The 14,889-nt window shown below is 36.1% G+C and overlaps 1 protein-coding gene across 2 annotated transcripts in view; it reads left to right on the top strand.

Moving 5' to 3' along the window:
- Positions 1 to 1,149: 1,149 nt before the first annotated feature.
- Positions 1,150 to 14,889, top strand: part of IL6ST (interleukin 6 cytokine family signal transducer) — a 31,762-nt gene continuing 18,022 nt past the window's right edge. Inside the window, exons 1-5 of one of the 2 annotated variants that reach the window (XM_007469267.1) lie at positions 1,150 to 1,222; positions 7,005 to 7,310; positions 8,214 to 8,334; positions 12,434 to 12,600; positions 13,152 to 13,306. In XM_007469267.1, the coding sequence (XP_007469329.1) occupies positions 1,159 to 1,222; positions 7,005 to 7,310; positions 8,214 to 8,334; positions 12,434 to 12,600; positions 13,152 to 13,306 (813 nt within the window). In that variant the 5' untranslated portion in view covers positions 1,150 to 1,158. The remainder of the gene's footprint in view (positions 1,223 to 7,004; positions 7,311 to 8,213; positions 8,335 to 12,433; positions 12,601 to 13,151; positions 13,307 to 14,889) is intronic. The other variant, XM_007469268.1, reaches the window with a different exon arrangement.

Below are 14,889 nucleotides of genomic sequence, written 5' to 3' on the forward strand. Positions count from 1 at the left end.
TCTTCCCGAAACGGGGCACGAACCCGCGTCTCCTGCATCGGCAGGCGGACTCTCAAGCACTGCGCCACCAGGGAAGCCCAGGGTTTTTATTTTTAATTGAGGTCTCACTTACAAACAATAAAAATCATAGTTTTAGGTGTACAATTTGATGGGAAGGTTATGCCAGTTTATAAAGAATGCCTTTATGTCATATTCTTATAACACTGTTGGTAACTTTTTAGTTTTTATATTTTTGCCAGTATTCAAGGTGAGAATGATATTGCAATAGTTTCGTTTGTTTTATTATTTTTACTAACTACGACTTATATACAATAAAGTTCACAAATCGTAAGTGTACAGCTCATGTTCAGTATCCCAGAATGCTCCCTTCTGTCCTCCCACCACCTTCCCTCCAAAAGAGAACCACTATTCTGACCTATCCCCATAGATTAAGTTAGCCTGTTTTTGAACTTCATATAATTGTCACTGTCAATGCTGAGGCTTATCATGTGCTTTTAACTTGGTAAAGAACTGCCAAATTGTTTTCCAAAGTGTCTGAATCATCTTGCATTCCTATCTGGGTTGTTTTAATTTGTATCTCACTATGAGTGAGGTTGAAAGTATCATTTCATATGTTTGAGTTACTTGTATTTCCTTCTCTGTAAACTGCCTGTTTTCTTCTAAAAAGGCAAGATGAGGTATTGGAATATTTTTAGTGATTTGTAGGCATTCTTCATATGTCAGGAGATATTTTTGGTCAGGCTATGAATTACAAACTCTCTCCCCCATTTTTGTCGATTATCTTTTGAAGTTGCTAATGCTGGGTTTTGCCATGTAGAATTTTGTCTCTCTGAAGCTCTCAGTCTCACAGAGTATTTACTAATAGTGCAAGACTTCGTAATATGGAAACAGAACTGCTCTTTTAATTAACCTTAAAGTATAAATTGTTTCCCAGTAATATTTTATGTAGCCATAACTTTAGTGGGAATAAAGAAAAATATTCTGAAGACTTCAACTTGTTTTCTGCGTTCTCATAAGAATTTTACCACCTTTTAGAAAACAGCTATACAGTGGAAACAAAAGAGGTTTAAAAATTGTGTCTGAATTTATTATGTGTAGTAAGAGTAAAAATATTTAAAATAATATTACATGTATCTTTTACAGAAATATCTATGCAAGATGTTGACATTGCAAACTTGGATAGTGCAAGCCTTGTTTATTTTCTTCACCACTGAATCTGTAGGTAAGGTTCATGAAATATCCTATCTCCCAACCCCACAAATTAGGTTTGTGTATTTTTGTATAATTACATAATTAAGCTTATGTTGAATAATTAATTATGCTTATATATTTATTCTAGAATCATTACTGGGAGAATGATGTCTTAAAAATGAATTTAAGAAGTAAAAAATACTCTTGATAAATTATAATTTGTATAATTTGAGTTGACATACTCAATTACTCAGTAATCTTAAATCCTGTTTAGCTATACTAACAGTAACTTTAACATAGAGAAGGAAAAAAGGGTTTATTTTGTTTGTTTTTATAAATAAAGAAATAGGAAATTTGTTAACTTTTAGCATGTCACTCCTTAACCTTCACTCCAGAGGTGTCACTGAGCAGTAGTGTGATTGTGATAACAGAAAAAAGAGGTCACCTAGAGCAATACTGCTCATACTAGACCACAGCCTGTCTGAGAACTGGTTGTTTTTGGTCCACAATGAGATGAGTACAGGAATTAAGAGTAAATGTTTAGGGCTTCCCCGGTGGCGCAGTGGTTGAGAGTCCACCTGCTGATGCAGGGGACACGGGTTCGTGCCCCGGTCCGGGAAGATCCCACATGCCGCGGAGCGGCTGGGCCCGTGAGCCATGGCCGCTGAGCCTGCGCGTCCGGAGCCTGTGCTCTGCAACGGGAGAGGCCACAACAGTGAGAGGCCCGTGTACCAAAAAAAAAAAAAAAAGAGTAAATGTTTAGAAACTCTTAACAATTTGACATAGCCGTGACATCCAAGCATGTGATCAGTGGACTTGTCCCATTGAACATTAATATAAAACAGAAGTATAAGTTTGTGGAAAGATTGGGAGAAGAAAACCTAAACTGATCCTTCACCACAGATAGATTGAGAAGCACTGCTCTAAGTCAAACCCTCTTCAAGCTCAAGAATGCAGCCTCTTTTTAAACAGTTGAGATGATACAAACCTTATGTTGAAATTTTTCCTTATTTAAGTCTTTCCTTAGTCCTGAACTCAAATTTTCTTCCTTGTAACTTTTTCTCATTAATCCTAGAAATCCTTCTATAGTAGGCCCACTTTCCTTTCCCATGTTCAACTCTTCAAGTATTGAAGGACTGCTTTCCTGTGTCTATAACCCCTCTCTTCCCTAAACTAAATTTACCTAATTATTCTTTTATAGGACTTGGCCTCCAATCTATATGTGCTGATTACCCTCCTGACTCTTCTCTTAGTTTCCCATATCACATTTAAAATATAATACCATCCCACCTCTCCTACTTACCAACTATGAAACTTTAGCCAGTCACTTAATCTATGTCTCAGTTTCCTGATCTGTAAGATGGGGATAATAACGGTCCCTAACTCCTAGGGTTATTGTGAGAATTAAATGAGTTAATACACAGAAGGCATTTGGGCAGTGCCTGGCCCACAGTAAGAATGATAAAAAGGATAGTAATAATATATTTTTTATTATTTTATTATTTTATATATTTATTATTTATTATTATTATTGAATAAAATGCACTTAAGAAAAAAATAAATGTATCAGAATTAAACATGGTCTGAATATAGTGATTTTATTACTTACTTTGATCTGAACATCATTTTTATTAAAGCAACATAGTTTTTTGCCCACTAAGATACACCATAGTTTCATGTTAAGCTACCTACCAGTCAGTGAAGATTCTCACATCTTTTTTTTCGAATTTGATTTATTTTTGGCTGCGATGGGAGTTTGTTGCTGCACGCGGGCTTTCTCTAGTTGCAGCAAGCAGGGGCTACTCTTCGTTGCGGTGCGTGGGCTTCTCATTGCAGTGGCTTCTCTTGTTGCGGAGCACGGGCTCTAGGCACACAGGCTCAGTAATTGTGGCTCGCAGGCTCTAGAGCACAGGCTCAGTAGTTGTGGCGCACGGGCTTAGTTGCTCCACAGCATGTGGGATCTTCCCGGACCAGGGCTCGAACCCGTGTCCCCTGCATTGGCAGGCAGATTCTTAACCACTGCACCATCAGGGAAGCCCTCTCAGATCATTTTCACATAAGTTATTACCTTTTAAGCCATTTCTCCCTCATATATTTCTTATCAACCTAAATAGGAGATAATTTTCTCTCTTGCAAAATCCATTAGCCTATCAGTCTAATCTTTCAACATAATTTTGAATCCTAATGTTATCATCCAAATTGTTGGCAATCCATTATAGTCTTGTCCTTTGCTGATTTGATAAATGTGTGTGTGTGTCTCTCTCTCTGTTTTCCCCCAAGTTGTTGATAAAAATGTTGAAAATAACAGGACTACATTATCTATTACTGCCACACAGATTACTCTAAAACTTCATGCCTTAAAATGACATTACTTATTATTTCTCATGGTTTATGTGGGTCAGGAATACAGACAGGCACAGTGAGACTGATTCTTCTTTGCTCTGATATCTGGGGCCTCAGCTAAAATATTCAAAGATTGGGGGCTGGAATCATCTGAAGGCTCATTTACTTATATGTCTGATATTGATGCTGGCTGTAGACTGAGGGCTTTGCTGGGGCGCTTGGCCAGGACACCACACGTGGTCTCCACGTGCCCTTGGCTTCCTTGCATGTGGCTGGGTTCCAAGGGCAAATGTCCCAAGAGAGAGAGCTAGTCAGAAGTTGTATTTTTTTGATGATCTAGCCTTGGAAGTCACTTAGCACACTCTGTTGGCTGGAGCAGGCATAAACACCCTTACAGATCTGAGGACAGGAGGGGAATACAGACCCCATTTCTTTGTAGAAGGAATATCAGTCACTTTGTAAGCTGAGCATGTTCAATGGGATACATATATAGGTATGACCTTCGTTGGAAAATATAGTCTGCCCCAAGGACTGAGGTCAGGCACTTCAGCATACTACTTAAGTCTCCCTCTCATTGACATTTTTAGTCAGTGATTTTTTTATGTATGAGTAATTAACCAATTAAAAATCTATTAGTTTGAAGCTATGAAATTTTTGTAGATCAAGAATAGCTAAATATCAGCAGTTTCATAATGTTCATTCCAATATCTGTTTTGTTTTTGTTTTTTTAATAAATTTATTTATTTTATTTATTTTTGACCTCATTGGGTCTTCATTGCTGCACGTGGGCTTTCTCTAGTTGCAGCGAGTGGGGACTACTCTTCATTGCAGTGCATGGGCTTCTCATTGTGGTGCCTTCTCTTGTTGTGGAGCACGGGCTCTAAGGTGCACGGGCTTCAGTAGTTGTGGCGCATGGGCTCTAGAGTGCAGGCTCAGTAGTTGTGGCACACGGGCTTAGTTGCTCCACAACATGTGGGATCTTCCTGGACTAGGGCTCAAACCCGTGTCCCTTGCAGTGGCAGGCAGATTCTTAACCACTGCGCCACCAGGAAAGCCCCTAATATCTGTTATAGTATATTCTAATCCACAGTTCTTCATCTTGTCTACGTGAATATCCCAACTAACTTTATTAAATACCTTTATTTAAATTAAAATACTCTCTTTTTAAAATTTGATCTCAAGTAGCCTAGTAGTCCTATAGAAATGGGTTTAGTTTGGTATGGGGTGGTTTTAGTGAGCCTGTGTTTCACTTTGAAAACTGGAACATTTGCCCATTTCTAGTATTTCTCTTATTCTATGTGATTAAAAATTGTTATTTAGTCTCTGGTTATGTCTTAACGTTCTTTAGTACTCTGAAGTATATTTCATAGGTACTGTTCCCTCTAAATATTATAGAGAAATTAAAACAGGAATGATTTTACCAAGGAATAAAGTAAGGTCAAGGGAGTTTTAAGGACTGGCTCAGTATCACAAGGTAACTTATTAGTATGCCACAGATAGAAATTTAGAGTAGTTTGTGCACTGGGACTTGCCATAGACATGTATAAATAATGGCAAGGTCATGTTAATAGGCCACATCATAGGGTTTGAAACAAAGAAATAAACATTCTGACTCTGGGCCTTATGGGTTTTATGAGAGATATGGAATAAGAAGATAATTGTTTAGCTTTTTAAAGTAGTTTTATCCTTTGTGCAGTCTAACTTGGGACCAAGTTGGGAATTGGAAGAATATGCCTGATACTTGAGGTTGACTCGGTAAAAGTATCTCAGTGTTCTTTATAAAATAAAGGGTTGAAGTAAATGATCTCCAAGGTTTTTCTCAGTTTTGTAATTCTCTGATTCTGTATGTCTTCTACCTTAACTGCTAGAACCAGTCACCTCTAAGAGACCCTTCCAGACCCCATCAATGTGACTAGATTACTTGTCTCTGGAGAGTAGTAGTAATGATGATAGGCTACCATTTATTGGAGGCCTGTTGAATACCAGGCATTGTAGTAGGTTCTTTACATAACTAATTTCTAATCTCAAAAATCTTTTCAAGATAGCCATTATTAGGGAGGGTGGGGGGGAGGGAGACGCAAGAGGGAAGAGATATGAAAACGTATGTGTATGTATAACTGATTCACTTTGTTATAAAGCAGAAACTAACACACCATTGTAAAGCAATTATACTCCAACAAAGATGTTAAAAATAAATAAATAAAAATAAATAATAATAAAAAGATAGCCATTATTAACTTCATTTTCCAAGTGAAGAAATTGAAGCTCAGATAGAACTTCAAATCCCATTGGTAAATGGGATTCACCAGAGAAAGCTGCCTTAAGTTTCTAGACAGTGAGAATAGAGAAAGAGAATAGAATCATGCCAAATATTTGAGAATTTTATTTTGATCGTAATAGGTAGCCATTAAATAATTTAAAATAGGGAAATGGCATATTCATTTTTGAACAGTAACTCTGGCAGCTGTATGTAAGATAAACTAGAAGGAGGTCAGACTGTGGTATAATATGATGGCCTAAGCACCAGCAGCCAAAATAGGGTTGAAGAGAAGAGGTTGATATACATACTAAGAATACAGAAGACTCAGGGGAGGAGGCTAATTAGAGAGAGGGGACTACAAGGTTATCCGACCTAGATGGCTGGATGAGAGTGGTGTTGTTAGCAGAGGTAGAGAAATAAGAATAAGAAAGAATAAATTTGGAAGGGACTGTGATGCATATAGCTTTAGACATGTTGGTTTTAAAGTACTTACAGAATATCTCAGGTGGATGTCTTATAAGCCATTGAAAACTTAGGAAGTTAGAGCCAGAGACAGGGGTTTAGATGTCATCAACATGGAGTAGGTGATAGGTGAAGCATATGGTTGTATTTTATTTTTTTATACAATTTGATTTTTTGTTTTTTAATATGAGATTTTATCCCATATACTTATTGTGAAAACCAGTGTATTTGGCCATCTTATTCTAGTCTCTCTGTTTTTTACTGCTCCCTTGCTCTTTCCTTTTTGTCTGATTTTGACATATGAACAATGTAGACTATCCTTCCATGCCCCCATTCGCACCTCCAAAGGAATTCAGGACTGGCGAAGAGCAGAGACCACTGCCTGTCTTCTGGAGAGTCTAATTTAGACGCTGGCTCTGAATCGAGGAACAGGATTGGGGGCAGAGCAAATATGAATCATGCTGCAGGCAAACTGTTTCCTAAACAAAGTTAAAATATTATAAAAAGGGCTGAAGCTTGCATAGGTTTTTTTTTTTAAAATCCAGCTCCATCTGCCATATAATTTGTATATTTCTTTACAAATTTAGACATTAAATTCTGATCATATTAAATTTCACAGTGTTTCTTCTTTTTGTGTGTCTTTAGAGATATTTTAATGAAGATTGAGGAACTGCATTGATACAGAATATCATTTTGTACCAGAAAAATTCAGTCCATTTTTATATTTTCTGTTATTGTTCCTTTCCAGGAGAACTTCTAGATCCATGTGGTCATATCTACCCTGAATCTTCAGTTGTACAACTTGGTTCTAATTTCACAGCAGTTTGTGTGCTAAAGGAAAAATGTATGGATTATTTTCATGTGAATGCTAACTACATTTTCTGGAAAACAAACCATGTTATTGTTCCACTTGAACAATATACTGTCATAAACAGAACAGCATCTAGTGTTACATTTACAGATATATCTTTATTAAATATTCAACTCACTTGCAACATTCGTACATTTGGACAGATTGATCAGAATGTTTATGGAATCAGAATAATTTCAGGCCGTAAGTGTTTTACTTTTTTCTTATTTCAGACTTTGTCATGACTGTTGAATTACAACTTTAATGTCTGTTGTCTTTTGGTCTTTATGAAATGCAGAAACTGTCAGCTCAGTGAGTTTCGGACATTTTTTTTTTAATGAGCTTAGAAGTAGAACTGCATTTGCATTACAAATATACAAAAAACCTAAGAGTAACACAAGTTTTATATTTTTCCTGAAAGCCAAGTATCTGTCAGTTTTCTGGAAAATTATTTTGACATTAGACACCCCCAAAAAATGTTGAATTGAAATCTGTGACTGTATTCATAGTAAGTTTCAGTTTCCCTTAGTTGCTGAGAAAATGCAGTGTAGAGCAACTACCTGAAGAAGGTGAATAAATACTGGAGAGAGTCCTTCTTCCATGTTGAGGCAAATAAGTAAACTTAGTATGATACAAGAATGGATTACCAAATTTATGGATCACCAAAAACTATAATTTTGGCATTTGCTTTTCCTCCAGCAGAGTTTGGGAAGGCAATAGGGAGAAAACTATAAATGAATCATTTTTGCTTCTATTTAATTGCCTCTTCCTAACATTCAAATATTATTTTAAAATACATTTAATGGAGAAGTCAGTTGATAATGCTATCCAGCTATAAATGAAAGTTGATTTTGTGTAGAAAATTAATTTGAAACATACCTATTAATGATAATTATGATAGAAAATGTATGTTACTATCTAAAAGATTTGAATTTAAACAGAAAAGAAATTAATTTTTTAGTCACCAGTCTTTCATTATGTCCTTTTTTCTTGGGTTTGTTTTATTCTATCTAATTTAGGTTGTTTTAAATGTCTAGAGTAGTATATAAATTGCATGTTATTTGTGAATATAAAGCTTTTTGAAAATTGCTAATTTCTCCCTTTTAGTGCCTCCAGAAAAACCTAAAAATTTGAGTTGCATTGTGAACGAAGGAAAGAAAATGATGTGTCAGTGGGATCCTGGAAGGGAAACGCACCTGGAAACAAACTACACTTTAAAATCTGAATGGCAAGTTATTTTAAATTTGTTATGCATTGAATTTATTAAGTTAGCCTTTGGTGCTAGAATTTTTATTTTGTCAAGTAGTAATACTAAATGCAAAGTTTTAAACATTTTATTTAACTTTTTATTTTAGAACATATGAAACAAAGTAGAAAGAATTGTGTAAGAAATCCTCATGTGCTCATTATCCACCTTCAATAATGATCAGCTCATGACCAGTCTTATTTTATATATACCCCACCCCAGATTGTTTTAAAGAAAATCTAGACATCATATCGTCATATCCATAAATATTTTAGTACATCTATCTAAAAGATAAGGACATTTTTTTAAAAAACATAACAACATACCCAAATGAAATTGAAAATACTTTCATATTGTCACATTTTTAATCAGTGTTCAGATTTTCCCGGTTGTCTCATAGATATATGTATGTATTTTTACATTTGTTCAAGATGTAAATAATCACCATATATTGCCAATTCATATATCTTTTCTCTCTTAACCGTAGTTTCCACCTCTCTCTCTCTTCTTTCTCTTTGCAATTCAGTTATTAAAATAATGGTTACACATTATTTAATACATTCCTCTGTCCCTTTATTTCCTAAAACTTGCCATTAGATCTAGAATCTTAATCAGATTTTCTTTTTCTTTTTTTTTTCAAAAATAATTCATAGGAGTGATGTGTACTTCCATTAGGAACAACCACATAATGTTTGATTGTTTTTCTTATGCTAAGTTTGAACAGTGGTTTCGGGTATTATAAAATTCCCCATTAGTTTTTTTTCAAACATAAAAGTTGAAAGAATTTTACAGTGAACGTTTATACATACTCATTACCTAGATTCTACAATTAACATTTTACTATATTTGCTTTATCACATACCTGTTTATCTGTGCATCTTTGTCTCCATCTACCAATCTCTTTTTTTTTTTTTTTTTGCGGTACGTGGGCCTCTCACTGTTGTGGCCTCTCCCGTTGTGGAGCACAGGCTCCGGACGTGCAGGCTCAACGGCCATGGCTCACGGGCCCAGCCGCTCCGCGGCATGTGGGATCTTCCCGGACCAGGGCACGAACCCACGTCCCCTGCATCGGCAGGCGGACTCTCAACCACTGCGCCACCAGGGAAGCCCAACCAATCTCTTTTTTTAATGCATTTCAAAGTGAGTTACAGACATTTATATACTTCACCCTTAATCACTTCAGCATTTACAGCATTAATTAGATTAATTAACTAGATGTTTACAAAAACAGGAACGTTTTTGTTTTTAGGTAAAATTTATGTATCAGTATCTCTTGGGACTTTGCTGGCAGTCCAGTGGTTAGACTCCCGCTTCCACTGCAGGGGGCGCAGGTTTGATTCCTGGTTGGGGAACTAAGATCCTGCAAGCTGCATGGTGTGGCCAAAAAAGACAAAAGAAAAGAAGAAATTTTATTTTTCTCTCAAGATATACTTACATATCTTAAGTGTATTGTTCAGTGAGTTTTGACTAGTGCATATACATCTGTGTAACTTAAACCCCTGTCAAGATATAGAACACTACTGTACTATTACACCCTCATGCCCCTTCCCGGTCAATCCCAACCACCACCCTATTTCACCACATTCCACAAGGCGACTACTTGTCTCATTTCTTCCCTATAGACTTGTGCCTGTTCCAGAATGTCATATAAATGGAATCATAAAGTATGTGCTCTTTTTGTGAAAGGATTAATGACTCAGCAGAATGGTTTTGGAATTTAACCATGTTGTTTCACATTAGTTTTTCACTTAAAGGTTTGAGCATTCATCAGTGATCATTATTTATATATGAGGTACAAAATAATGGTATTTTATCCTTTTCTTCTTTTTTTTTTTCACCCGAAAATACTTAAAGAAAGTTTTTCTCCATCAACTATTGGTTACCCTGACATACAGTTCATATAAGAGAAGCAAAATGGTGTTAATATTTTCCCTTTATTAACTAGTTTTATAAGTTGGTTCCCTACCATCCTCCAAAGGTAGATGTAAGAGGGTTTTCTCCTCATTATGGATTCATATTTAAACATATTTGATGTGTTTTAATCCACTACAGTTATTATTCTTCTTAAACTTAAATCGCCCCATGTTTGGTTAGTGGGAACTTTTCAAATTGGCACATCCTTTTGACACAGCTTCATTAGTCTTTGGTAGCTTCCTGATTTCTGAAGTGACATGATGTTCCAGGTTCATCTTAATATCAACCATTTCCTAAGTAGTCATGGTTCCAGTTAGTGTGAAGTACTATTTAGAGACTACAGTCTGGGTGTTGGGAATCTCATTGCTACTGGGTTGTTGTTTCTAGGCTTTTTCAGTGGAAAGAGCTAAGAATGTTTTTAGGATAAAATACATCATGAACTCATACTGGTATTTCCAATTTAAAATCCAGACTCTAGGTTTTTACTTAATTCATCTATCTAACATCTATAATCGCCTTTCTTCTATGCTGAAAACCTTAGTTCCCAGCAACACCAACATAATTACTCACTTGCTTTATTCCACAGTAAACAAAACAGCTACAGAGTAACAATTCCAGTATTAGCACCAACAATGTGATTACTAAAACGAATTTTAAGATTGTTTTCTCTCACTAAGGACATAATTAAGTTACTCTTTTAGAGTTACTTGAAATAGTTCCTTTCTGTGTGTTACACCACCAACTCAATACAAGAATTCATATGTTTCATTTTGCTTTCCGTTTTTAAGAATTTTCTTCATTGTGTAAAATAATAAATTAACCCACACAAATTTCTAAGACAAGATATGTTCACAGAGGTGTCTGTTCCCTGTGTCCTTTACCTTATTTCCTCCCTCCCTCTAGAGAAGGGGTCCCCAATCCCCAGGCCACGGACCAGGTCTGTGGCCTGTTAGGAGCCAAGCTGCACAGCAGGAGGTGAGCAGCAGGCAGGCGGGCGAAGTTTCATGTGTATTTACAGCTGCTCCCCTCCCCTTGCATTACTGCCTGAGCTCCGCCTCCTGTCAGATGAGCGACAGAATTAGATTCTCATAGGAGCGCAAATCCTACTGTGAACTGCACATGTGAGGGATCTAGGTTGCGAGCTCCTTATGAGAGTCTAACGCCTGATGATCTGAGGTGGAGCTGAGGCAATGATGCTAGCGCTGGGGAGCGGCTGCAAACACAGATTATCATTAGCAGAGAGGTTTGACTGCACAGAGACCATAATAAATCAACTGCTTGCAGACTCACATCAAAACCCTATCAGTGAGTGGCAAGTGAAAGCAAGCTCAGGGCTCCAGTTGTATAATTATTTCATTATATATTATTGTAATAATAATAGAAATAAAGTGCACAATAAATGTAATGTGCTTGAGTCATCCTGAAACCACCCCCTCCCCCACCCCCGGTTTGTGGAAAAACTGTCTTCCACGAAACTGCTCCCTGGTGCCAAAAAGGTTGGGGACCACTGCTCTAGAAGTTGCCTGTTTTGGTTTAGTTTTGATTTATCCTTCTGTTTTAAAAAATAGCAAGTATATATATAAATATTCTTAATTGATACATAATTTAAACATAAGTGAGTAAATATAGTCACATCACTTGAAATTTTCTATGGTGATAGAAATCAGAAAGTGGTTGCCAGGGTTTGACTGGAAAGGGATTGAAGGAATTTTCTGGGGTGATAGAAATTCTTATCCCTACCTTATCACCTCCTAGCATACTGTGCTTTGAAAAAGCATACTGTGCTTAAAGAAAGACATTGCTGGTACAGTAAAGATTTTGTTTCAGGAAAGGAAAGAAACAGTACTAATATCACAGGAAATGAATAATTTTTAGAGAAAGGTCAGTGGGGATAGAGCATAACGTTCTAAATGTGATATTCTTGGAGTAAAATTTTGAAAATAATTTTGTGTTTTAAGATATAAATCAAACTCAGTTTTAAAGAAAAACAGGTGAACTTTTAACAAATTTTTAGTGTTCAACAGTTTATTCTAAACTTACTGGAATTAACTTTTTTATTCTAAGCTATAATAATCTGGGTCTCATCAGACTCTTTTCAAGTAACCTTTTTCACTCTCATTTTTTCAAGTCTATTTTTAATGACTGATTCTACCACTTTTGTTTTTAGGGCAACAGAGAAGTTTGATGATTGTAAAGCAAAACGTGACACCCGCACCTCATGTACTGTTGATTATTCTCCTGTGTATTTTGTCAACATTGAAGTCTGGGTAGAAGCAGAGAACGCTCTTGGGAAGGTTACCTCAGATCATATCAATTTTGATCCTGTAGATAAAGGTAGTTATAAACCTATATTTGAGAATTTATTAGAATATACAGTGGTTTATAAATTAGTTTTAAGTTTAATTAATGTAGAAACAAGCATTTATTTTATTATCTTAGTGACTTTTACAAATTCACTTTATCAACAGCATTAAAAATAATTTGGAAAAAGAAAAATATCCATAATCCAACCACACTCACAGCTGTTTTCACTTTGACTATTATCTTCTGGTATTTGTCCAAATATCAAACATTTTATGGCATTGTAATCATAATATACATGTTCCATTTTTATTCTTTTTTTAAATTTCATATATCATAAATACTTAACTGTCTTTTAATATCTGAACTTGAAAAGATTAACACACGTAATAAACTGACGAGGAAAAAAACTAGAGTTTCTTTAGGAGCCTTTCCTTTCCATTATAATAGTGTGGCATAGCATTGCTTTTAGAGAAATTATTTCATTTGGTGAGAATAAAAGAATACTGTGAAATAAAATCTAAAGAGTATATTTGACTTTGTATAAGAAGTTATAATCTATTGGATCTATTTTAATTCTTCAGTGAAGCCCAATCCACCACATAATTTATCAGTCAGCAACTCAGAGGAACTGTCTAGTATTTTAAAATTGACATGGATCAACTCAAGTATTAAGAGTTTTATAAGACTGAAATATAACATTCAATATAGGACCAGAGATGCCTCAACTTGGAACCAGGTAAATTGAAAGTTACTGTTTATTCAGATAGTCTTTCCTGCAACCCACTAACCTAAAAAATCCCAATCATTTTCTGAATGTCTTAAGTTTCTGGTTATGTGAAGTATTTTGCTTGACACCTCTTCTAGATCTGTATCTCAAGCAAGGACCAACAGGAAGACATCCAGATAGAAAATACAGTTTTACTCAATACAGTAGCTTTTAAGTGAAATATGGAAGTGATGCAGGATGATAGGGAATAGCATTTTTGACAAGAGGTGAAAGGACCACAAATAACAGGAAGTAGATTAAGTAGAGGAGTAAAAATGAAGAGATTATGCAAATAAGGTAGAGCAGGAGTTAGCAAACGACATCTGCAGGCCAAATTCAGCCTGTCATCTGTTTTTGTAAATAAAGTTTTCTTGGAACACAGCCACACACATTTGTTTACATATTGTCTCTGACAGTTTTTGTGCTACATAGAAAGAGTTGAGTAGTTGCAACAGAGACCATCCTGGCCCACAGCCTAAAATGTTTACAATCTAGCCCTTTATAGAAAGTTTGCCAACCCATGAGGAAGGGATTGTAAGACCGCAAAGGAAAAGGACAGTGTACCCAAAGATGATGCTATCAGCAAAAGAAGTACTTGGAGCTTTTCAAAAGGCTATCATCATAGCCTTGAGCTCCCCATACTATTCTTTGTTGTAACTCCATTTATCACTAACAAAATGCTTTTGCTTTGTTTCTCTGGTTGCAATAATGAGCTTAGAAGGGAATTGAGCCTATGACCTTCCTACTGCTGTCCTCCATTCCACTTATCTAAAGGGCTCAAAATACAATCAGAAAAAGCAACAAACCGAAATGGATTAATGCTTCATGTTGTACATGAGGATTGTACAGAGAGGATACATACCAGAAGTTTTTCAAAATATTTTTTAATGTCATAGAATCTTAATTCATTGGTACAAAAAAGACTCGACACCTATTTGGTATTCAGTGTTGAAATCTCAGAGTGGTAGAAAGAACCTGTTGCTTATTTGTCTTTATTTCCTGAAAACCAAGTTTATCTACAAAGATAGCTTTTGTTTTTCTTAATTGGGCTGGATATCTTCCTTTTGCCTATCTAGATCTACACTCTACCCTTCTCCACCCTACTCTTTGTCTTGAGATGCTGACCTGTATGGATTTTATCTGTTGGTTCTCTCTAGTTTCCTAGTGAGTTCCTAGCTAATGGGAGGAGGGGTCTTGGCAAGAGAGAAGAGAGAGAGAAGTGAGATCAGCATATTTATTTTCCCTGCTTCCTCCTTGGAGCTTTCCTGTCTCAACCTGAGGTCACTGCTTCTCTCAAGTTAACCCTTTGTGACCCTGTTCTTCCAGGTTCTGGTACCGCCCCTCATCCCTTTGGGTCTGAAGGTGGTAGCACCTAGAAGCCCCAGAGAACTGCCTATACTATCTAAGGTTTCCCTATACTCTGCCCATACTTCCTATAGTAAACCCTCCTTGAATTAAATTCTAATTGTAATTTCCATCTTTTTCCTGCCGAGACCCTGAGTGTTATAAGAGCATAGAAGAAAGAAATAAAGAAAAGAAAGGATGAAAGGATT

Source organism: Lipotes vexillifer, unplaced genomic scaffold, assembly GCF_000442215.2.
Source record: "Lipotes vexillifer unplaced genomic scaffold, Lipotes_vexillifer_v1.1 scaffold810, whole genome shotgun sequence".
Lineage (NCBI taxonomy): Eukaryota > Metazoa > Chordata > Mammalia > Artiodactyla > Lipotidae > Lipotes > Lipotes vexillifer.